Source organism: Sporothrix schenckii (assembly GCF_000961545.1).
Source record: "Sporothrix schenckii 1099-18 chromosome Unknown Cont45, whole genome shotgun sequence".
NCBI classification, from domain to species: Eukaryota; Fungi; Ascomycota; class Sordariomycetes; order Ophiostomatales; family Ophiostomataceae; genus Sporothrix; species Sporothrix schenckii.
The window spans coordinates 282624-304615 of NW_015971146.1; the positions used below are offsets into that span (position 1 = coordinate 282624).

The 21992-nt window shown below is 54.4% G+C and overlaps 5 protein-coding genes across 5 annotated transcripts; 3 read left to right on the forward strand and 2 right to left on the reverse strand.

The window, feature by feature from the left end:
- Positions 1–766: 766 nt before the first annotated feature.
- Positions 767–1710, forward strand: SPSK_00310 (3-oxo-5-alpha-steroid 4-dehydrogenase 1; the record flags this gene model as incomplete). The annotated part of the gene is made up of 2 exons (XM_016727284.1): positions 767–847; positions 916–1710. 2 exons carry the CDS (start codon positions 767–769, stop codon positions 1708–1710), a joined length of 876 nt encoding a protein of 291 aa, XP_016586648.1.
- A 290-nt stretch (positions 1711–2000) lies between these two features.
- SPSK_00309 (uncharacterized protein) lies at positions 2001–2995 on the reverse strand (the record flags this gene model as incomplete). The annotated part of the gene is made up of 2 exons (XM_016727283.1): positions 2001–2788; positions 2908–2995. 2 exons carry the CDS (start codon positions 2993–2995, stop codon positions 2001–2003), a joined length of 876 nt encoding a protein of 291 aa, XP_016586649.1.
- Positions 2996–3566: 571 nt separating this feature from the next.
- On the forward strand, positions 3567–5138 carry SPSK_00267 (tRNA wybutosine-synthesizing protein 2; the record flags this gene model as incomplete). Its single annotated transcript, XM_016727241.1, has 1 exon — positions 3567–5138. The coding sequence occupies one exon, from the start codon at positions 3567–3569 to the stop codon at positions 5136–5138; it is 1572 nt and encodes a 523-aa protein (XP_016586650.1).
- A 3439-nt stretch (positions 5139–8577) lies between these two features.
- Positions 8578–11519, forward strand: SPSK_00225 (uncharacterized protein; the record flags this gene model as incomplete). The annotated part of the gene is made up of 2 exons (XM_016727203.1): positions 8578–9034; positions 9211–11519. The coding sequence occupies 2 exons, from the start codon at positions 8578–8580 to the stop codon at positions 11517–11519; spliced, it is 2766 nt and encodes a 921-aa protein (XP_016586651.1).
- A 2378-nt stretch (positions 11520–13897) lies between these two features.
- On the reverse strand, positions 13898–15405 carry SPSK_00270 (c2h2 finger domain containing protein; the record flags this gene model as incomplete). Its single annotated transcript, XM_016727244.1, has 3 exons — positions 13898–14992; positions 15070–15261; positions 15331–15405. 3 exons carry the CDS (start codon positions 15403–15405, stop codon positions 13898–13900), a joined length of 1362 nt encoding a protein of 453 aa, XP_016586652.1.
- Positions 15406–21992: the final 6587 nt, after the last annotated feature.

The window sequence follows — 21992 nt, forward strand, 5'->3', positions numbered from 1 at the left end:
AGTTATGGTGGATAAAGTGTAACGAATAAAATATATCACTTATGCCTTGTACGCTGCAGTCAAGACTTCATAATGATTGCGACTGTCATCGAGGCCACTCACCAAGCCCGCAAGTAGAAAGAAGAAGAAAATGCTGGAGGGACTGCAGAGAGAAGTACTTTAATTAGGAACATAAGATAGCAGCTGGTCGCGTGGCCAAAATTAGGCCTGAAGGTTCTGTTTCCAGGGGGGAACCGCACCGGATTGCCTTCTACGACACCACTGCAAGCCCACTTAGCACCCCGCGATTGCCGAGACCTGCGCTAGCTGACTTTGTTCCAGTGCATGGCCGCCCCATGACGGCAGGCGCAAAACAATGTTTACACATAGTCTCTGTCGTCGATTGGGATTGGCGCAACAAGGCACTGACGTCTGGGTGCGTTTCGCCGTGGAGCATAAAAATTGATATTTGCGGCCGCATCTTCCCATGGACATTGGCGACGCTCCTTTTGGCAACAACCGGCGTCTTGACCGGTATATGTTTACGACCTCTTGAATATTCGTGCTTTGCTTTCTCTTCTTGGACACCGCTTACTCGACATTGCCGGTGCTTTTGTGTCCTGGATTTGTTTTGGGCCAGCCGGGCTTCTCGTAGATTACACGAGAAGCAGAACTTCCTCAACCTCCCACTTCCGTTCGCGTGTACGACGACGGGAGCAGCAGCTAGCCGAGACGCACTGGCCACTTGCTGGCCCTGCCCTGTGACTCTCTGACTCCGCGGCCTACTATGGCGCTCATCGAGGGCTGGATCCCCCCGACGCGGGAGCATTACGATTTCATCTTGAGACTGTGGACTTTCTACCCAATTGTGAGTGCTCTGGCGGTCTCTCCCCCCCTCCCCCCACCCGCATTCTGTCATTTCCCGCTGACCGCCAGTTCCCCTCGCTGCAATGGATCATCAGCTGGTACGGCATGGGCAAGACGTCCGTTGACAGCCGCTTCAACATCCCCGGGCGCATCGCCTGGATGACGATGGAGAGCCCCGGCTTCCTGACGCTGGTCTACATTATGGGCACGCTCACCAAGGAGCAGGGCATCTCAGACCTGCCCTGGCAGAACAAGGTGCTCGCCGGCCTCTTTGTCATCCACTACAGCTACCGCGCCATCATGTACCCGCTCATGGCGCCGTCCATGTCGCCCATCCACCTGCTGGTGTGGTGTGCAGGCCTCATCTTCCAGCTCTTCAACGCGACCAGCATAGGCTCTTGGCTTGCCGCCTACGGGCCCACGACGGCTGCCGAGTGGGACGCGCAGCTGTCGCCCTGGCCCACGCTCCAGTTCGTGGTCGGCATTGCCGTGTTCTATCTGGGACTGGCGGCCAACTACTACCACGACGACGAGCTGCGGGAGATCCGGCGGCGCGAGGAACAGCGGCGCGCGCGCAAAGCCATGGAGGACGGCACGCCGCTTGAAAAGGTGGGCAAGCACTACCAGATCCCCGAGGCCGGGCTGTTCAAGTACATGCTGTACCCGCACTACTTTGTGGAGTGGGTGGAGTGGACGGGCTTCTACATGGCGGCGGGCTGGGGCTGTGTGCCGGCGCGCATGTTTGTAGTCAACGAGGTGTTTGCGATGCTGCCACGGGCCGTCAAAGGCCGGCAGTGGTATATCCAGCGCTTCGGTGCCGACCAGGTGGGCCGTCGCTATGCTGTGATCCCGGGTCTAATTTAGATGGTAGCGGTGATGGAGATTGGAGAAATACACGACGAGACGAGAATTCCACTTCGCGGCAGCACTCTCTATAAGAGTGTTGATAGAGGAGGACATGGGTGTGACGGTGCAATGCGCATGCGTACCGCATAATGCTGAAGTGCCGGTGTCTTGCCGGTGTCATATATGTACAGCAGGGTGTCTCGGCGTTTTCCATTTGCAGATAGGCCAGAATAGGAACCCAAAAGACGAAGAACAAACTCCAAAATACAAATACACAACATGCTTCGTCCTTTATATCACACCATGGCCTACGCCAGCTTACCTGGCACAAAGGGGTGGCCCGCGCTCAGGCCGCCGTCGACCGCCCATGCCTGGCCGTTGACGTAGCTCGCATCGTCGCTGCCCAGGAACAGCACCGCACGCGCAATCTCGTCGGCGTGGCCCCCGCGCCGCAGCGGGTTGAGCTGGCCAATCTTGCCCTGTGTGCCGCGCGCCCTCGCTGCCTCAAACACAACCGACGTCATGCCCGTCTCGATCAGCCCGGGGCAAACGGCGTTCACGCGCACGCCCGTGCCGACCAGCTGGAACGCCAGCGTCTGGGCCAGCGAGATGACGGCCGCCTTCGAGGCCGAGTACGGCGTCGACCCGGCGTTTGACCGCATGCCAGCCACGGACGCTGTCATGACAATGCTGCCGCCGGCCACAGGCTTGGCGGCGGACGTCTTTTGCATGGCCGGGGCGGCGTACTTGGCCGCTAGGAACGGGCCCAGGGTGTTGACACGCAAGGTCTGCATGAAGCCGTCGGCGTCGACGTTGCTGAACACGGTCTGGGGGCCCAGGATGCCGGCATTCGCAAAAAAGACGTCGAGGCGGCCGTAGCGCTGCAGGGCGTCGGAGATGACGTCGCGGACGGCGGCCTCGTCGGCTGCGTCAAACTTGCGGACGTGGATATCAACGGATGGGAAGCGGCGGTCGAGGTCCTGCTTGTGGGCAGCAAGATGGTCGTCGGCGAAGTCGCAGAGGTAGACGGCAAGGGCGCCGTTCTGGGCGAACTGATGCGCCGAAGCCCGGCCAATGCCGAGAAGGGAGTTTGCGCCTGGGAAGTTTGCGGGTCAGTACAGCTATACACACGCGGGACACAAGTACACAAGCACCACTAATGTCTGTCTATTCATCTACACGTTGAGGCACAGAGGCGGGTAAATAGCTGCATACCGGTGATGATCACGACTTTGCCCTTGGCACGCGGCTCCGTGGAGTCTTGCGCGACCTGGTGGATGGGCGGGTAATCTTTGGGAGCCATTGTGACAATTGGTATCGGTGGACGATGGGAAAAGAAAAAGCAAAGGCTGAACAGATAAAAACAATAAACAAAAAGGACGCTTCTACATTTTGGAGTGCCGCAACTCGCAACTCGGAGGCGACCCCAGCTTTTTGTTCTTATTTAGAGTGCGACCAGCTCTTGCCTAACTCGGCGAGCCGAGGCTTGGTTCAGTTCAGTTGCACCTTCCCTTGCCTCAGTCGTGGAGTCGGTCGGTCTTTCCCCTCTCTTGGAGACACACTCCGGCGCCTTCCCCACACTAATATTCACTGACTCGCCGCTACCATTTGATATGACGCTAAGCTTCAAAGCAAAAAGCCCAAACTTTTCGGGCTTAAACATCCAGGGCCCAAAGTCGAAGCTTGAAATGCGATGTCAAATGACAAACGACACGCCTATTTAGAGCGTCAGGGAATGAGTAGACGGTGCGGCGACTAACAGGTCCGTTTAAAGAAAAACCCAACACCATACGAGATGAGAGCATCACCAGACTATTCACCGGCTCAGTTTGACCCTCATCCACATCTACTGGCTAGGAACGGCATTTTATAGCATGGACGAGATACATACTGTCCAGTCCCTTAAAGAGAGCGTCGTTAACGGCATGGAGGTCGACATGGATGTTATGCCTACAGAAGAACCAGGGACACCAGCAAGGCAGCTGAACGGGCGTGCCCATGCCAAGGACGGCCGGCCCAAGAAGCCCAAGCCCGAAAGCAGACTCGCAGCCGTCGTGCGCTGCTGGCTGACAAGCGTGCTGCCGACTCTGCCCGGGCAGCCCCTGTTGGCGGACGTGTCACTGCCAGAGCGGTCGATCGAGACGCTGGTGGCGCAGGCGCCCAAGCGCTGGGTGGTCTACGAGCCCATGGTGCTGCTGCCGACGGGCAGCTTCAGCTTCGGTTTCAACGCTGGTGCTGCACCAACAATGACTTCCACGTCGATGTTGGCATCGACTTCGACAGCGTCCGTGGCCTCGCCCACGTCACCGGCGGCGCCGCTATGGCAGAACGTGCTGGCCGCCGTGTCGCGCGAACAGCAGGACCAACTGTGGCGCGACATTCTACTGGCGCTGTCACCGCCACCGCGCGGCTCGGAATTGGGCGAGGGCGACGTCAACAGCGCGCAGTTGACACACTTGGCCGTCAATGAGGGGATCCCGCTTCGTACGAGCGGCACAGACGATGCAGAGAACATTTTACGGTCCCCGACCGGCCTGCGGTTGCTCTACGGTGACTTTGGCCCGGCCACCACGGAAAACGGTGGTCCACCGACGGCCACAGACTTCCGGCGCGCCTTCTGGGTCAGCACCAAACAGAACGGCCTCTACCAGACCTGGGCGCCTCGGTGGTCCATGTTCAGCCGGGGCAACATCAAGGAAAAGGCGCGGCTGCTGGACTGGCAGCATGGCGACCCCAACAACGGCTGGGCCGTCGACCTCTACGCGGGCATCGGCTACTTTGTTTTCTCGTATGCCCAGCGCGGCCTGCGCGTGCTCGGGTGGGAACTCAACCCATGGAGTGCGGAGGCCTTACGGCGAGGAGCGGCGCGCAACGGCTGGTCGGCCCGCGTCGTACGGCGTGCGGAAGACCTGGCACGACCAGCGGCCGATGTGGCGTTTTCGAGCCTGGCAAACGAGGACGATGCAGACGAAACGAGTAATACAGAAGACACTGAAAAGGACAGGATGAATGGCGACAACAAGCAGCCCGAGATTGTCATCTTTGTCGAGGACAACGTACATGCAGCACGGCGGCTTGCCGAATTGCGCACAGCAGCATCCGAGGCGTCTTCCTCACCGCCAGGCCAGACGCTCGGCGACATCGTCCACGCCAATTGTGGACTTTTGCCAACGAGTCGCGACACATGGCGGACAGCATTTGATGCTGTCGTGGGCCGTCCATCACAAACAGGAAGCAGCAGTAGCAGGACCGGCTGGCTGCACCTCCATGAAAATGTCGGTGTGGAGGAGCTGAGCAGCCGGCAGGCGGAGATCCAGGCACGGGTTGCGATGTGGGCCAGCGAGGTGCCGGGTGTGTGCGTGGCCGTCGTCGAACACGTCGAGCAGGTCAAGACGTTTGCACCGGGCGTTTGGCACTGTGTGTTTGACGTGCGGATTGTGGTATGAGACGGCCGTCTGGAGCTTTCCAATGCCAACGATCGTCGCCTTCTAGAAGGTCTCTCTTGACCGCTGTTTTCATCCACACGAGGGAAATCACCCTGGACACAGTCAACCCGTCAACCCACCAAAACGCGACCAAAGGCAGCCATCAGGAGCAAGCAGCCGGAGGTGTGGTATGACGAGAGATACGAGCTTGAGGGTAGGGGAGGAGGGGAGGAGGGGAGGATTATTGAGCCTTTTCTTGTATTCTTCTGTTTGGAAGGATTCTAACACATACGGGAGAAGAAGACCAAAATAGTGAAAGCGAGAGACCAGGGGCCAAAGAAGCCCGAGGCTGGTTCCCGGCAGCGTGGACATTGGTAGGACTGCATGTCTGCCCTGGCCCTTTCACGTTTGCTTTAGACCAATCGCCAAGCAAGGTCGCCTCGACGAAATAACTGTGAGTATAACACAATGCAGGATCCTGGCCGAAGGGGTTCGGGTATCAACCAATGGCTGTGATGGAGCCTGTCTAGATCCATCTAGATCTAGAGACAAGGACATCCACCCGCCGTGCGCGACCATTTTCAATCACTCGTAATCATCTGCGGCGCTCCACTGCGACATTTCCATGTCGTGAATAGAAATAGGGTCAATAAGAAGATTACGATAAGCAACGTCACGAAAAAGAAAAGAAGGGAAAGAGATCTGGACAAGACTCCAAAGAATGTCGGTGCGACTAACACACGGCCCCTTTCATTAATATTTCGCATGAGACCAGTTCCGCCCTGCGACCCCCATTAAGAAGCCGGCCAAAAGGGCCCGACCAGCGGCGGCCGGACTTCAAGAGGCTTCCTGCATGGGCACACACCTTCGACGCTCCTATTCTGGATGCGACGTGTGTCCTCTGTATTGCCATAGCATGCAAAGACTCCTACCTAGGTTTGTCCCACGAACTTTGTCAGAATCTGTGCGGCCTGCTCGCCCAGGAACAACCAGGCCGAAGTAATGCACGACCCAACACAACGAGGCACAGTATCTGCCACCGTCGGAGAGACTGACAAACAAAATACCTGTCATTTGGCCGTCCTCTGTTTCTGACAGCGAGATCGCAAGCCCCTGTTTGTTTTGTCTGCCCGGTCTGTCAGGTTTCCTGGCTGAAATATCCTTGCGCCCTTCGGAAAGAAGAGAAGTGGGAGATACAGGATAAATAAGAGTGCCCGCCGTTCTGTGGCAGGTCGCCTAGTCGGCACAATCATTGGACACACCGCGATGAGCCCAAATTACACATTTTTTGTCCCCGTCACCTTTCAGTGCCCATTCTTTATTCCCCGTTGTCGTCCAGCAGCACGCCGAAATAGCTCGTCTTGCACAGCATGCTTTTTCAAAGGGAGATTTCTCGTGGTGCGGTGAAGACGAACGCAGCGAAAATCGGAAAATGCGAGGGGAACAACACAACGAGGCAACGGGGCGACGACTAGCTGACAATGGTACAGCTCGTACCTTGCAGCGATTGTGTGCCGATGTGGCGTTTCTCCCTTTCCTTTGTTGTACACAAAAAGCAACGAAGATGAAGGGCACCGTCCAGATGCTTGTTCTTTGTTTACACAAACAAATCAGCCGTGTCATCGCCTTGACTTGTTAGGCTTATCCTGGTTTACATCCGCCAACGTCAGGTATCGAGGTCAGCCAAAGACAACGCAAACGGAAGCATGCATTTATCGAGTGGCTGTATGTCGTACAGTACTATCGTTTCCTGTTTGTGTCCTGTCTGTGTCCTATTTGTGAATTTTTCAATGCTCGTTCCTCCCCCCCCCCCCTTGAATGAACTTTACGGCCAGTCTCTGCTTTCCTCTCGACCTCGTCAGACGGAAACGCACAGAGCCGTGTTACACGGACGGTTCCCTTGCCTCTGCTTGCCTGGATGTAGTCTGTACGCAACGCTCGGATGCAGACATTTCTGTCCCCTTCATGCTGTTTACAGTCTGCGTTTATGTTTGGTTTGCCTTTGCATTCCCGTTTGTCTTTCGCTCTCCACTTAATTTTGTGCCGTCTACAAACACAAACAGTAACGATTACAGCGTCGGTAAACGATTTTCATGATACCGTTTTGCATTTGACTCCCGGGCCATTTGTAATAACACAAACTTCCTTGAAGGTGGCCTCGTGAAGGGTCACTCTCCCCCCCTCTTATATAGCTTCCTCGTCTTGATTTCTCACCACCTACTGACTTCTTCTTGCCTGTCTCACGCTGCGGTCTCTCATGCTGTCTCGGACGTCAATATCTGCCTGTCTGCCTGTCTGCCTGTTTCTCCCATGTCCCCCCTGACATACCGCCGGTGACATGGCCCGGGACCACAGTTGCCACTGACGGCATAGCCCGTTACACCGGACAAACCACCCTTCGTTTCCTGTTTTCTCCCGTTGTTTGCTCGTGTTGGTTCTCGCTTAGGAAATAGCCTTCTCGCTCCACACTGCCTCTTTTGGACAGACACCGCCTCTTGTCTCTGGTGTCTCTGACTTTTTTATTTCCTCTGATTTCTCTGATTCTGTGATTTCGCATGTCTTTGGATGCTTCTTGTTCTGCTTTCATATCGCCTGACCGCTTGACCTGACAGGTCGATCCATGTTCCCTGCTTCTCGTAGTTATATTACTCCTTCGCCTGACTTTCTGCTCTTGTCTTTGGCCCGCCTGTACTTGTTAGGGTCCCATGTTCAGCTTGCTCTGTTGCTGTTCTGTCGTTTCTTTTTTCATGTTTTGTTTTGTTTTCTGTCCGTTCGATCAGATCGATTCCTCTGCCTATTTGCCTGCCAGTCTTTCACTCCGCCGAACTCGCCTCTACTGACTTCCTTTGCCTGCTGTTCATAACACACATGTTCGGGCCAGCCCATGTTTCCCGTCGTGTGCATTCATGTGCTGTCATTCCCGGTTTGTGTGTCGTTTGTAGGTTTCTTGTTTCTTGTTTGGTCCAGTGGCCATGCCAGTCGTACTGTCCGCCTTCCCGTTCTCCCCGTTTCCCACCCTTCATCAGCCCTTTGGCTTTCGTTACACGTGAATAAAAACATATCCACCTCTTCGCTCGCTTTGGCTCCCTTTTGTGTCTCTTCTTTGTCACTTGTTTTTTCTCCTGTCTTCACTTTCCCTCGCTTCATTTTTCCAACGTTCATCCTCCTTCGCTACTGGATCAATCTATCTGCAATCCACCCCCTTTGTTGTCTGCCTCTATGCTTTCCTGCCTGACTGTCTCTCCTGTCTCAAAACATTGCTCCATTGTATGTGATTGCTGTTGCTGATTGAGTCCCGCGTCCCTCACATCTCCGTCCGCTTCCTGACCTCTCTCGCCTGCCCCCGTCACTCCCCTTGTCTTCTTCCCCCTCTCTTACCTTTCCTTCTCTCCACCTACTCGTGTCCTGTTTATTTCATCACCAACCCCTACGGCCTGGTTAACGGCCGAGAACATCAACAATGGGCCTACCCGAGACACCAGCCCAGTGTCTTTGTCCCCTGGACCGAGGAGGAAACAACGGGAGTGGCAGCAAGAGCATCAACGATCGCAACGTCCATGATGCCCACGATATCGATGCCGATGACAGCAAGTCCCTGGCCGGCGTTCGATATTCTGATCAAGACAATATACAATCTTCACTGCCAATCTCGCCATCTCCCCGCCCAGCCCTCCGCCGGTGTGTGTCGACAACCTTTTACGACGGCGGCGACGCGCAGAAGTGCATCGACGCGTGCCGTCAAGGGTTCCTTGATTCTCTCTCGTCTTCGTCCTCGACGTCATCGCCATCGCTCTCTGATACCTGCTCGCTCCTTTCGTCCAATACGGCTGCCCAACAGGAGCTCTGGCAGCTTTACTGGTGTGACTCGGCCTTTTGCGGCGTCTGGATTGACAGCCGCGGCGGTGCCGGCCAGGATCGTAAGTAGTTGTTGACTGTGGTTGAACAGGGTGGCAGCACCACTTATTGACACCATTCTAGCCAACGTCGATATGATCATCAACCAGTGCCAAAGGTAGAGTTCCTTTCTCACGTACTGTCCATGTGCAACTGCGCTAACTTGCCAGCATCGGCTTCTCCTTGATCTACGACCCAGGCCCACCGCCTGCCAACTACTACTGCAGCAGCTTGCTCGCAGCCGGCCCGTCGGCCAACCCTTGCCGCAACCGCGCCGTCGCTACCGAGACGCAAACAAAAACAGCAACACCGACCGCAGCCATGACCACCACCACTAATGGACAGAAAAGCCCCGCTGCGGCCGGCACGGCACTTGCCACGCCGCAAAACAGCCAGCACCTGACAACAGCCGCCGGAACACCCGTTGCGGCAACCTCCTTATCCTTGGGGTACCTTGCTTCGGCGCCAGCAGCAACAGGATCGCCCGGAGCGAATAGCAGCACCGACAACGACAGCAGCGCTTCGGAATCACCCTCGAGTCTATCTCGTGGGCCATCCGCCGGCGTCAAGGCCGCTATTGTCGTTTGTATTGTCGTGGCAGTCCTTCTGATCGCCGGCATTGTCCATTGCGTTTTGCGCCGCCGACGCAGCAATATGCTCGGCCAACAGTCGTACCAGCATCGCCGCGGAGGGGGATGTGGAAATGGGACCGGCGGGGACGGCCCGTCCCGTCGACCCTCGCACGGTGCCAGCAACGACGGTAGCATCGGCCTTGCCGCCCGTGTCCGTACGACACTTTTCCATCCCGGCCACGGTCGAGGCACCCATCGCGACGAGGTGCCGACGCCGCTCATCTCAGCAGCCAATTCGTGCAATTCGGTACGGGGTGTGTCCGTGGTGGACGGCCAGTCGACAACACAGGCATCGCCAAAACAAAAACGCTCGCGTTCCTCTGCCGCATTCTGGAAAGCACGAAAAACACGGACATCGCAAACGTTGTATCCCGACCCTCGCACGCCGCCTCGGACAGCCGAGCGTGTCGCACGCAGTGTCCTTCCAACATTCCTTGCCCGACAGCAGCGGGAACGCAGCATCTCACCGCCGTTGACATCGCTGTCGCCGCCGCCAAGCCCAACGCAGATGAGTGCCCGAGGTCGGCCAGATACGGATGCCGACGAGGACCTCCGCCCGGGCCACAGCCGCAACCGTGCATCGGCCGCCAATAGTGGCAGCAGCTACTACGGCTACTATGGCTACAACGGCAATTTTGTGCCCTACTACTTCCCCAGCTCGCCCATCTGCGCACCGACGACAAACAAGCTGGAGCCGCGGCGCGAGCGGACACCGACGATCCGGCCATCGAAGCAGCAGGAACAGCAGAGAGCAGAACAGCAGAAGAGGCAGGACCAGAAGCACGGCTTCTACAATTTTCAAAAAGCCGCCGACGGTGACGCGGATCGAGAGCCCGTGCCGCCTCTCCCTCCACTTCCACTCCCACACTCCATCTTCTCCACGAGTGTTGCCGACGGGTTGGGCTGCAGCAATGCAGCCCGTGGCCTGCGCTCTAGCTACGGTAGCTACTCGACCGTGACTAATGCATCGTCGACCATCATCCCGGCGACCAGTCTGTACGGCAATGCAGTGACGACCGACGCCTTCGAGCCAATGATGCCGCTGGCGAGCATCACAGGGTCGTGCGGTACAGGTTCCTCTGAAGCTACGTCCAGCACGAATATGACTATGCGCGGTCCTGTCAGCCCGGTCCGCCCCAAACGGCCACACGAGGGGCCTCTTGAGATCCCGGGTCTTGTCAAGCCAGACCCGCCGCCAGCTCCTCCGGTGTTCCACTCGTACGGCCCCGGAGGGCGCAGTTTTAGTATGCCGGCAACGGCGTTTTCGGTACCGTCCGCCGGCCAAAGGAGCGCCAAGACCACGACGCGTATGACGAGGGAAGAGGCCATCTTGCCTCCATTACCACCGCCGACGCGGGCCCTTCCACCACCACCGTCGCCACCAAAACAACAGGACGACGTGGACAGCATCGAGTCCCTGGAGCTGCCACCGCTGCTCATGCGAGACGACGACGAGGAAGAGGAAAGGGGCACAACCTTGCGGTCCTGGACGGCTCCGCGGCGATGTGCAAGTCCTCTTCCACACGGCCCCAGCCACGACCACGACCACAACCACAACCCCAAGCAAGCAGGGCCCGGCAGCAAACCCGCCACAACAACGGCCTCCTTTTCGTCCACAGTCAGCACCAGCACAGCCAGCGTTCTCAGCAGCAGCACGGCAGAGACGGCCAGCACGGCCACTACCGTGACAAGTATGCCCTCGACGCAGCCTCCGCGGCAGCTCTTCTCGTATGCATCGCCATCGACCGCCTCGTCGAGCCTAACGATACGGCCATCCGCTTCACAAACGAAAACCAACACGCCGTCGACGGACGACAGCGGCACTGACGACAGTCTGTTCCCGTCACGAGCCATCTTGGACAGTGATGATTTCTAATGGTGTACCATTACGCTTTGTGTTGTCAGAATTCGACAATGTCATTTCAATTGTTTCCACTCTTATGCCCCGCCGTCTTCTTCCTACTGTCCATGCATTTCATTTGGTCGGTATGGCTGCTACCACTTCAACTAGGTTTGGGCCAGATGCCTTTGCTTTTTATTTGTTATTGTCGTTTCTAAACGAAGTTTCCTCTTGATATATTTGTCGTGTTTGCCGTGTTTATCATTGACTACCTTTGATACCTTTTCGAATGGGATTCAATAACTGGAAATCGCTATTGGTTGAACAAGGTGGAGGGCTCTATGATTTGATCCGTATTTTACTATATATTCATGCCATTGTCTTTTATTCCACATCCGCTGCTTCAAATACGTGCTTACGAAGTGAGAACTCAGAATCAAATCAAACATGTTGTTTACATACGTATCGTCTCTTGCGGTTCTCGATGCCACTCCTCATCCGGGGCTGTTAATCAAGAGCATTATGCCATGCAAACTGATTTCCCGGTGCGGGTTGTAGTGTTATTACCACGTCCTCCTGTTGGTGCAGCCCCGCAGCCGCCCTCTATTTACACATTCATGCCTTGCCTCTTTTTTGGTGTGATATCGCATCCCTCGTTAAGGACGGGGCTGCGTTCAACCGCGTGCGTCAGCTGTTTTGTATTCTATATTTATTTTCACGACGAATGAAGTCTCAGAGCGCCATCGCCGAATCAGTGTTCTCAGGCAAGGCGTTTCAGCCCGGCAGTCGCCAAATGCAAGGCGCTTCGCGAGACAACATGAGCGACAAATGAAAATGCAGACAGCCCTTGCGCGCCACTTACACAAAACGGACACACCCCTATAAGACAACAACAAAGACAGTGGAAATATTCCAGAGAGAGAAGACGAAAGGAAAAAGACAAACTTGTATAAAGTGAAGAGGCACCGCTCGAGGACCCGTCCCCGGAACTGCCTCTCAGATTGGATATACGCCATCACAGCCGACTCAAAAGCTTGTCCAGTATGCACCAAGAAAACTACCATGACGCAAGTATTGCGGGCGTACTTTGTAGCCACATCCACTTAACGAGCAACAGAAACAGCAAGCAGAGCCTGGAACGATGTTGCTTTTCACTTTGGAAAAGAGCAAGGCACCAGACGAACAACACATACAGCGAGAGTTGAGACGACAAGGCATTCAAAAGAATGTAACATATTCAAAATATTCAACTAAAAAGCAAAATGGTAATGATACACATCGAGAGGCGATCTCGACGAAAACAAAAAAACAAAAAAAAAGACAAACGCAATACCTTCAACCTATTGCTACCGCCGTCTCTGTCTTTCCCACCACTAACATTAACCCAATGGCATCGACCCGGCCGGCCGAAATGATGATTGTTGTTCCCTGATTTCCCTCTTTGATCTCTTTTTTTTTTATTCTTCGCAATCCCGAGTTGCTCCAAGTTTCCCCTTTCCAGGTCATATGCCGATACCAACCGTTTTCCCTCCCAGTCGAGCACAACATAGGAAAACATCGAACAAAACAAGAAACGAAAACAGGTGTGATAAGAGGAGGAATGTCAAACAGATCGCTGGCCGTCAAATTTCCAAGTCGTCATAACAGAGCAAATAACTTCGGATAGCTCGTGGCGTCACATCAGAACTGAGAAAACACGCATAGCAAGACCAAAACAAAATACAACAAGAAACGTATGTCGAGAGAATGGACGCCAGTATCCCCTCTTCCTAACCAGCCGACAGTCGACGGACACACACCGACACACACACACACAAAATGACAACGCACGCAACGCCAGGCCCGTCTCCTTCTCTCGCCAAAGGACAGAATTATGCAATAGTGTGGGAAGTGGGGGCAATGCAAAATGCAAAAATACGCGGCAAACAGCGGAAGCAAAAAAAGTACAATGAAAAAGAAAAAGCGAAGACGAAAATCAAAGCGCTTGGCCATTCGTCATGGAGGCCGCCTGTCATTATTGCCATGCAATAGGGGTAACTACCGAAAAGGAAAGACATCAAAGCAACGCCAGCGGCACAAAGCAAAAACACGAAAAGGGAACGGAAAAAAAAGTTGTCAGCAAAAGAGCGCCGACTATCCGATCAGAGCACAGCGAGCAGGACGAAATCGAATTGAAGGCGGGAAAATGCAGATGCAAGGCCGAACAAGAAACAATAATGTTACACGAGGTAAGATCCTCTGGGGTATTTGTGATGGGGCGCAAAAATATAACAAAGAAGGCGATGAAGATGAAAAACGGAGACGGAAGGCGACAAGAGAAAAGGTGGGAAGATATTATGCGGAATGGAGAAACAAGAGACTCATTGGTGTGTTGCTGCTGCTGACAGACAAATAGACGACACAGGTGGTTTGGTTTACATCTGCTCGATGCGTGCGCTTGGCATCTGAATGCCAGATGTCTCAAACTCAATCTTTGCCTCACCCCACGGGTCGTACACAGTCGAGCCATACGGTGGAATCTGTGCCATCTGCGGCACAGACACCTCGACTGGCGACTGGTACGGCACGCTGTTGTACCACTGCTCTTCACCCGCGTGCTGCTGCGGCTGTGACGTCGGCGCGGCGTGGTGCTGCGGCGCCGGCTGGGGAACGGGAGCCTGTTGGTTGGGTGGTGCTGTGGCATAGTGCACCATGGGCGCATGGTGTTCGATGGGCGAAGCGGTGTGCAGTGCATAGGTAGCTGCCTGCGGTGCCTGGTGCGTATAGAAGCCGTCCTGTGTTGAGGGGCTGCGGCCTGACGTGGAGAAGCTGCTGGGGCTGCTCTGGATCGACGCCGCCAGACCGGGCGTCGCCGAGTAGGGAATTTCCACGGCAATGCGCTCAACTGACTGGCGCGGGATCTGGTGGTGGAACGGGGCAGCAGCGGACATGGGCGAGTTGGTGTTCATGGTGGCCACGCCCGGGTTGTTCTGATCCGTCACATAGTATGGATGCTGCGGCAGGCTGGCGGCGCGGTGCAGGATGGGCATGCCCGCGTGGTGTGGCGCCATGGTCGTGACAACAACCGCGCCGACAGCGGCCGGGTCGTGGATCGGGTGGCTGTATTCATGCTGGCCGCCGGACAAGCTGTGGCGGTGGTGGGGCTGTTGCTGCTGGGCGGCCGTGGCGAAGTGCTGTGGCATGCCGTAGCTGACGTTCTGGCCAAAGTCGGCAAAGGACTGGGCGCGATGCAGGCCGTGGGCGTGGTGCGGCAGGCCGTTGACGACCATGCCCTGTGGTGCCGCCGGCCAGTGCATGGCGCTGCTCTTGGGGGTGGACGGCGACTCGTCGCTGCCCGACTCGGATGTGCAGTCGTCCAGCTCCGACGAGTGAATGCCGCGCTGGTGCGAGCGGCGCTGGTGTTTGACCATAGTGGTCTTGCGGCAGAAGCTCTTCAAGCAGCCGTCATGGGCGCACTTGTACGGCCGCTTGCCGGTGTGGATTCGCCGATGGCGAGCCAGACTCGACGACTAATCTCGGTGGTCAGCGACACGATCCCCGGGGCGTTTTACATTCTCCAGAGTCATACTCATGCAGGGCGACCTACGTCTGAAAAACGCTTGTTGCAGCCGGAGTGCTGGCACATGTGCGGCTTCTCGCCAGTGTGAGTACGGATGTGCACAGTCAGGGCACTGCGCTGGATGAAGCTCTTGCCACAGCCAGGCGTGTTGCACTGGTATGGCCGCTCATTCGTATGTATGCGGTAGTGCCGCTGCAAATCTGACTTGCGGTTGAAGCTCTGCGAGGATGTTAGGCCGACGAGCAACGTTCTCACCACGCACTCAGTCTCTTCCCTCACCTCACGTACCTTGTTGCAAGACTGCCAGTCGCACCGGAATGGGCGAGGCGCGGGCTCGTGATCAACGAGCTCCATGAGTTCCATGTCTTTGGGTGAGAACGGGAGGAAAGGAAGCGGTACGTGAGTTTCTGCTGATAGTTTGGGTGACAAAGTGATCAAAAAGCAGTCGACGGTCACGGACTAAAGTGTCTGTGGCACGGTTCGTGGAGGGCGTTTGATGGGCCTTTATATAAACACGACTGTGTGCGTTGGCGTTTTATATATGTTGAACAGGATGGCGCGATAAGAACAGCAAAAGGGAAGAAACGGCGACTTCGTGGGTCGTTCGACGACAGGTGGTGGCAAGTGAGAAACCGGGAATGGCAAAATCCAGAGAGTAAAACTGAGAAGAGCCAGGAAGAGAAAGGGGCTGGTGCAGGATAGACGAAACACTACTGCTCAAGATGGGCTGGGAAGCGTGATCGACCAGAGTGCGACCAAGCAGAAACGCCTCTGGTGAGTAGATCCAGCAGGCTCCAAGTGGTGTCAAGCGACGGCCGTTCCGGGTAAGTGGGCGTACTGGAATCGATTTGCGCGTTCCGGGAATCAGTAGAATCTGCAAAGCCAGGCAAGACCGAGAAAGAAGATGGCAAGATGTCCAAACGAGATGATCAACTGGGGATGCAAGGGTGACTTGTTTTGAAGGCCAGCTCGGGAGCGTGAAGAAGGAGGACAAGACCAAAAGAACCGAAGTGGAAGTGGAAAGGAGAATTGCAAAACGACAACGACACAAGAAATACGTGCGCCGAGGGAGTATATCAAAAAAGTCTCTGGCGAGCAGCGACGACGGCGTGTCCGGAGAAGTGAAGTAAGTTGTGAAGAGGAAACAAGGTGCAACAATAAATCAACAAAGTGGACAACAACACCCAAGGTGAAGGGGACCAAAGGACGAGGGGAGCTGATGTTCTTATGTTGAATGGACAGAGGCAATCAGACGATCTCCGGGAGGTGGAGGGTGCCGGGTTCGAGATCGATGAAGACGGGGGAGGAGGGAAGATGGTCTCTTTATGAATTCATCGAGACGAAGGAGAGCCAGCGAACAAGCGAGAGAGGTAGTCGAAGAAAGAAAAGAGGTACAACGTGGTGACTGAAAAGGAAAAAGGTGAAAGACAAGAACAGATGGGCTCCAGAGGTGTGCAAATAAAAAAAATAAAAATAAAAAAAGAAGGGAGCTGGACAACAAGGAACAGAAAGAAGTGGAGGAGGGACAGGGAACGAGGTTCAGGGTCAAGCTCAAGCAATGGAAAGAAACAGTAAAAAGAAAAGTAATCTGAATAAAAAAGGTACCATTGGAGGGGGGGGGGTGGTGACAAAAAAAAATCGAAAGAAAGACTCGATAAATGGGAAAAGGCACTTACCCGAAAGGTTGCCAGGGCGCACAGACACACTACCCTTTTCGGCCTGTTCCTTTTTATTCTCTTGACCATTGTAATTCGTACGGAGAACATTTTACCTTTTCTTCACTCCCCTGCCGCTTTTGCAGCTAGGGTAGCAGATCGAAAGCCGTTAGGCACTTGCAGCAGGCTGGCTAGACCAGGGACAATCGCCAGTAGCCGTTGTAAGTTTGAAGGGGTAAGTGTATCTAGTGGAGTCTTCGGAGAGAGACGAGGATGAGTGGGGGGGGGGGGGGGTGGATGGTTGTGTGCAAGTCGCGGACAGCGGGCGGGCGAGGATCGTAGAGTGGAGAGGTCCCCTGCTTGGGCTTGGGCTGTCGCGGTTCCAAGCCGCACTTACTGCTTTCCGAACCTTTTGTCTTGTTGTCTTGTCTTTGCAATCTGTGGGCTTCTTTTGCTGGCCTGATATGTTTTTCTTTACTTTTCATTTTCCTTGCATGCCATCGTTTTTTGTTTCTTGGCTCCGGTTGTCGACATTGTTCCGCCTCACAAAGAAATCATCTTCCACGGGCGTGTTTGTTAGCTTTCTTTCAACTCCAGGCTGATCGGTGTTAGACGATCTGTTGTGGAGGGTGGAGGATAACACAAAGCGAGATCAGATGCAGGAACGAAAAGACAAGGACGAATTGCGTCTGGCCCTCAAGAAAAGAGGCCACAGAATGCAAAAGCGCAGCTTAGAGGCCACTGTGGGGAGGAAAAGAGAGGGGGCCAAAAACGACGATGCGAGGGGTGTGCGCAGAAAAGCAAATGAAAAGGGAGAGCTTGTTCATATGCTTCTGCACGCCGTAGACGTCTGTGTCCTATGTGTACGTACGACGTCCAAAGCCAGGATATCTGAAGGTCCACGACGCAGGTCGAAATTTTAAAATTGTATACTGCGAGGTCAAGTCAGACACGAGGACACGAAACCGTGCCCCAGGATCTGGACGCCAGGTTGCAAGATGCCTCATTGTCCTGCCTGCGTAAGTCGTTTGCAGGCATGTGCCGTTGAAGGAAAAGGCGGCACGTCGCGGTGGCAGTTGGAGATGTTTCCCTGCCAGGTAAAAGTTGCGAATGCTAGCCACACGAGCCAGGGGGCGGTGTAAGTGAAGAGGAAATGCTTGGTAAACGCTGTTCTGGGGATGTGTTGCCTCTTTCGCAAAGCTATATCACACCACATATCGATATTAGAAACAGAGAACGTCGTAGACTAGAATAAGAAACAGCGACGTAAAGGACAAAAGGGAAATGAGCAGCCACAAGAAGTGTGTTTGGCCTTGCGGCACAGAAAACGCGCTGTACGCAGAAGTAAACATGTCTCACTCAATACCATTACGCTGATGACAGCTCTTTGATATAATACAACAGAGATGAACCGATATGCAGCAGACTCACCTCCTCGTCTTGTCCTTCTTTCTTTTGATTTCCTTGGGTTTTGTTGACTTCATCAGACTTTACGTCGTGGCCGCAGTTTTATTGACTATTTTGAGCTTCAAACTGCGTCGTTCTGGCCGGAGAAAGTCTGAAAGACGGACGCTCTTTTCTTGGTTGGGGTGGAGAACGATGGCGACAGAGGAGGCGCAACACAACATGGAGGAACAGCAGACACAGACCAGAGAGACCTGATTGAGGGGTTGGAGGAGGCAACAAAATGCTCGAGCGTCGACCGCGCTGCTGCACTGCAAAAGACTTCGTGCAGCACGAGTACGAACGGGCGACGGCGTTGCGTGTGAAGACCAGGAGGATGCATCTCGAATTTGTCCTTCGTTTTGTGATATACGAAGAAGTTGCATGGAGCATGGGAGCAGCGCGCCAACAACGGCGTTTTTGCGGTTGTCGTGGTTGTTTTCGTATCGTATATTTTCTGTTTTGTGTTTGGCCCTGTTACAAAGTGACATATGAGTATCGTTATATCTGCCAAGACCATCTGGGTTTGGTTGCAGTGTGGAGAAGACAATTCCGCTCTGTGAGCACACCTCTACTCTGTATCTCTGAGCGGTGCACAAGCATCACACCTGCATGGTAGAAATTGAGAGGCGTGGTCAAAGGAGACGAAGAGAACAAAAGCATTTGGGGCTTCCTAAAACAGAAGTCCACCGCAGGAATCACGGAAAGGATGAGAATGCAGAGACGGCAGGAGGGCATGGAGGCGGATGCAGAATGCAGGTCTAGTGAAATGGATTCTCTGTGCCGTGTTGCAGGAGGCAAGCCGATGCAAAAGAAATTGTTTGAACGGTCGTCGTTGACGAATGCGTTGAAATGCAAAAACAGGGAGTGAAAATTCAAATAAACATCAGCATCAAAAAGAGAGTCGAGGCTGGTCTGCAACAAACTAAGAAGATCGCCAGTAGCCGAATGTGAAATCTCTGTGAAATCTTTGTGAAATCAAAAGCAACAACACTTTGAATATCCCATGTCAACCAAACTTGACTTGAACGCATAGAGCAGAATGGCAACTGTGTCTTGCCCAACAAACGTGCCGGCCAGTGTGCCAAAAGCGGGGAAAGATGACTTTGTCTGAATCGAGAACTGGCACAGAAGAGACAGCCGGGAGGAGACACAAGATACGTAATCGGGGCGGGCATCGCGGCTCATCAGGGCAAGCAAAGAACTCACTCTGGGGAGGCCGGGTCAAGAACCAAAGATGCCTCCAATTTGGTTCAAGACGAAATATGAAAAGAGAGGCACTACACGAGGCCTGAGGCGTGCGCGAGGGGATGAGCAACGAGTCTGGCCCTCTGTAAAGGACAATAAAGCAAGAGTCCACAGGGCCTCGAAGACCACAAACGAGGAGATCCAGAGAGCAACCAGACGCACACCTAAGTCGAGAGCCAGAAGAGAAAAGAAAAAAAATCAGCCCACCGTCGCTATGTGAGTGGAGAGGCGACAAAAGGTCAAGCATCCAGGAGCAGGGTCATCCCTGTCACCTGGCTTCACCTTTTCTTGTCCTCTGGCTCTGTTGTCTTTCTCGTGGTCTCTGGTGTTGTCTGGCTGGCCCCGCCCACAGCTGATCGGATTGGGGGGGATGAATTAATTCCGTTTTTACTTTCCATTTTCCGCGTGGTAGTCCCCTCTTGTCGTGCCGTGTTGTTTCTCAAAATGGCAAAGCAGGCTGGGCGGGAAAGGGAGAGTCGGGTAAGGTGCAAGGGTAGGTGGCCAAAACGAGAACAGCTTGCCGCTATTGGGGGTGTATGGCTGTTGTTGAAGAGAGGAGAGTGTGAGCTCCACCCCTGCAGCTGCCCACACCCCTTCCAAACACACCCCTCTGAGGCAGCCGTTTTGGCCTCCTCCTGGCTTTCTCTCTTACTCTCTTTTGCCTGCCTGTTTGCCCGCCCTGAACCCTGGGACAATTGTTGTCGTCTGCAAAAGAAGTCACTTGTTGTGAAGGGAATGGGGAGCGAGCGTTCCGGTGACGGGTCCTACAGCAGCGGGGGATTCATTTTCGTTCCCTTTTCTGTTATTGTCGTTGACATTTTCGTTTGGCGCTGTCTTTCGTCACGGATTCTGTCTCTGGCAGGTGACCCCTGCATTCTTGCAATTGTTTAAGTTTGTTGAGAGTTGATATGGCGGCTTGGAACAGAAAAGACAGTGCGATGCATGACGGGACAAAAGAACTGCCCAGTAAACCAGGCCAGAAGGTCGGGCAGCAACCTGGGGCGATTGTGAGGTCTTGTTCTCCAAGGCTCCCCCGGTCGACACATCAACCCTGTCAACACCACCTTTTGCCTTGCTGTTTGTAAATGACTTCCTTCCACAACGGAGACGCGGTAGTTGTCAAGAGAGCATGTCCTACCTCTAGTTCTTGCTTTTTTACCTCTCCTCGTGCTATTGCCGTGTGCTTTTTCGTTTCCCGAAGTTGGTCAATGTATGCAGTGCCGCTCAGGCCATTGTGGCCGAGTACATGACTGTAGTTGCCGCTGTTGCTGTTGTGGCCGTTGCTGCCTCCTATCCTTCTTCGTATTGTCCAGAGTCCCTGCCGCGTTGTTTGGTGCCGTATGTGGCTTTCCTTGGTGCCTAGCGATTGACTCTTGCGTGGTTGTTGTTGTTGTTGTTGTTTGGGCTCCTCCTTGGTGCTTTCTGTCGGTAAAGATGGACTACGTTGGGGCAATCTTTCCTTCTCATGATAAGCAAATTAGCTGGGTCGTTCTTTCCACAAGGCGCAAAGAATAGAGTATTGCACGCCTGCGATATGGCCAAGGTAGCAAGATGCATGTGCTCCTGCCTTGTTTGCAGAATCACAAATTGGCTAGTGCAATTGGCGAATGATGCAACGCGGTGTGGGAAGGTGCGGCAGGCTGAGATGCACGTAGGAGGAAAGAGCGCCACGCGAAAAGCTGGTACGCACTTCAAATTGGGGATTGATAGATATGAAGCGTCGCTCTTTCTGTCATTTGCGTTTCTGATGCCGTTGGAGAAGACGCACATTGTTCCTTCCTTGTCTACGAACGTACAAATCCCAAAAGGCGACGGTGACATAGGGGGTTCGTTCCTGCTGTAAGCTACGTTCTGCGCATCTTCGCACTGAGTATGGAATAGTACGAAGGATTGCGTAGCGCAGGGGAAAGTACGACGGGAGCACAATGCAACTTGTATTTTGCATCTTGAACGTCGTATAACGCACCACATTCCGATGCATCATTACGCAACAGGACGTGGACTTTGCCTCGTCTATTTCAGCGATATGTTTCCGGCATCCTTCCGGTCACTCAAAGCACAGAGCGAGCCTGCACAGACCTGTTTTCAAGTAGAGAGCAGACGACGAAACAAAATGGGATCAACCGTCCGCAGAATCGATATGACATCGCTGCAGCAGGAGTAGGGTCCAAGACACGGCACAGACGGTGGGACGAGAAGAGCAGAAAGGGGAAACAACACGGGGGCAGAAGACGCAAAACAGAGAAAAAGAGGGGAACACAGACGGAAGACAACAGTAGTGTCTGGGAAACGAGCACGCGGAAAGCAACAGAGGGAACAGGACACAAAGCAAGATTCCCAGCGCGATGTACCTATATAAGCCAGAGCGCTGGTGTCATATAGGCCCTGGGCGATATACCTACGGGACGTCATGGCGAGGACTATGTACCGTACCTGCCGGAGCGGATGTCCAGGGCATGCATGGCAGGTCGGGATGTGGGGATTTCTGCCGATGGTAAGCAGCCAGTATCGATTCTGGCCCAAAGGGGCAGGGCGAAGGCCAGGAAAGGAAGACAGCGCCTTACAAACACAGACTGGCCGAGAAAAGTAGCGCTGAGGTCTCAG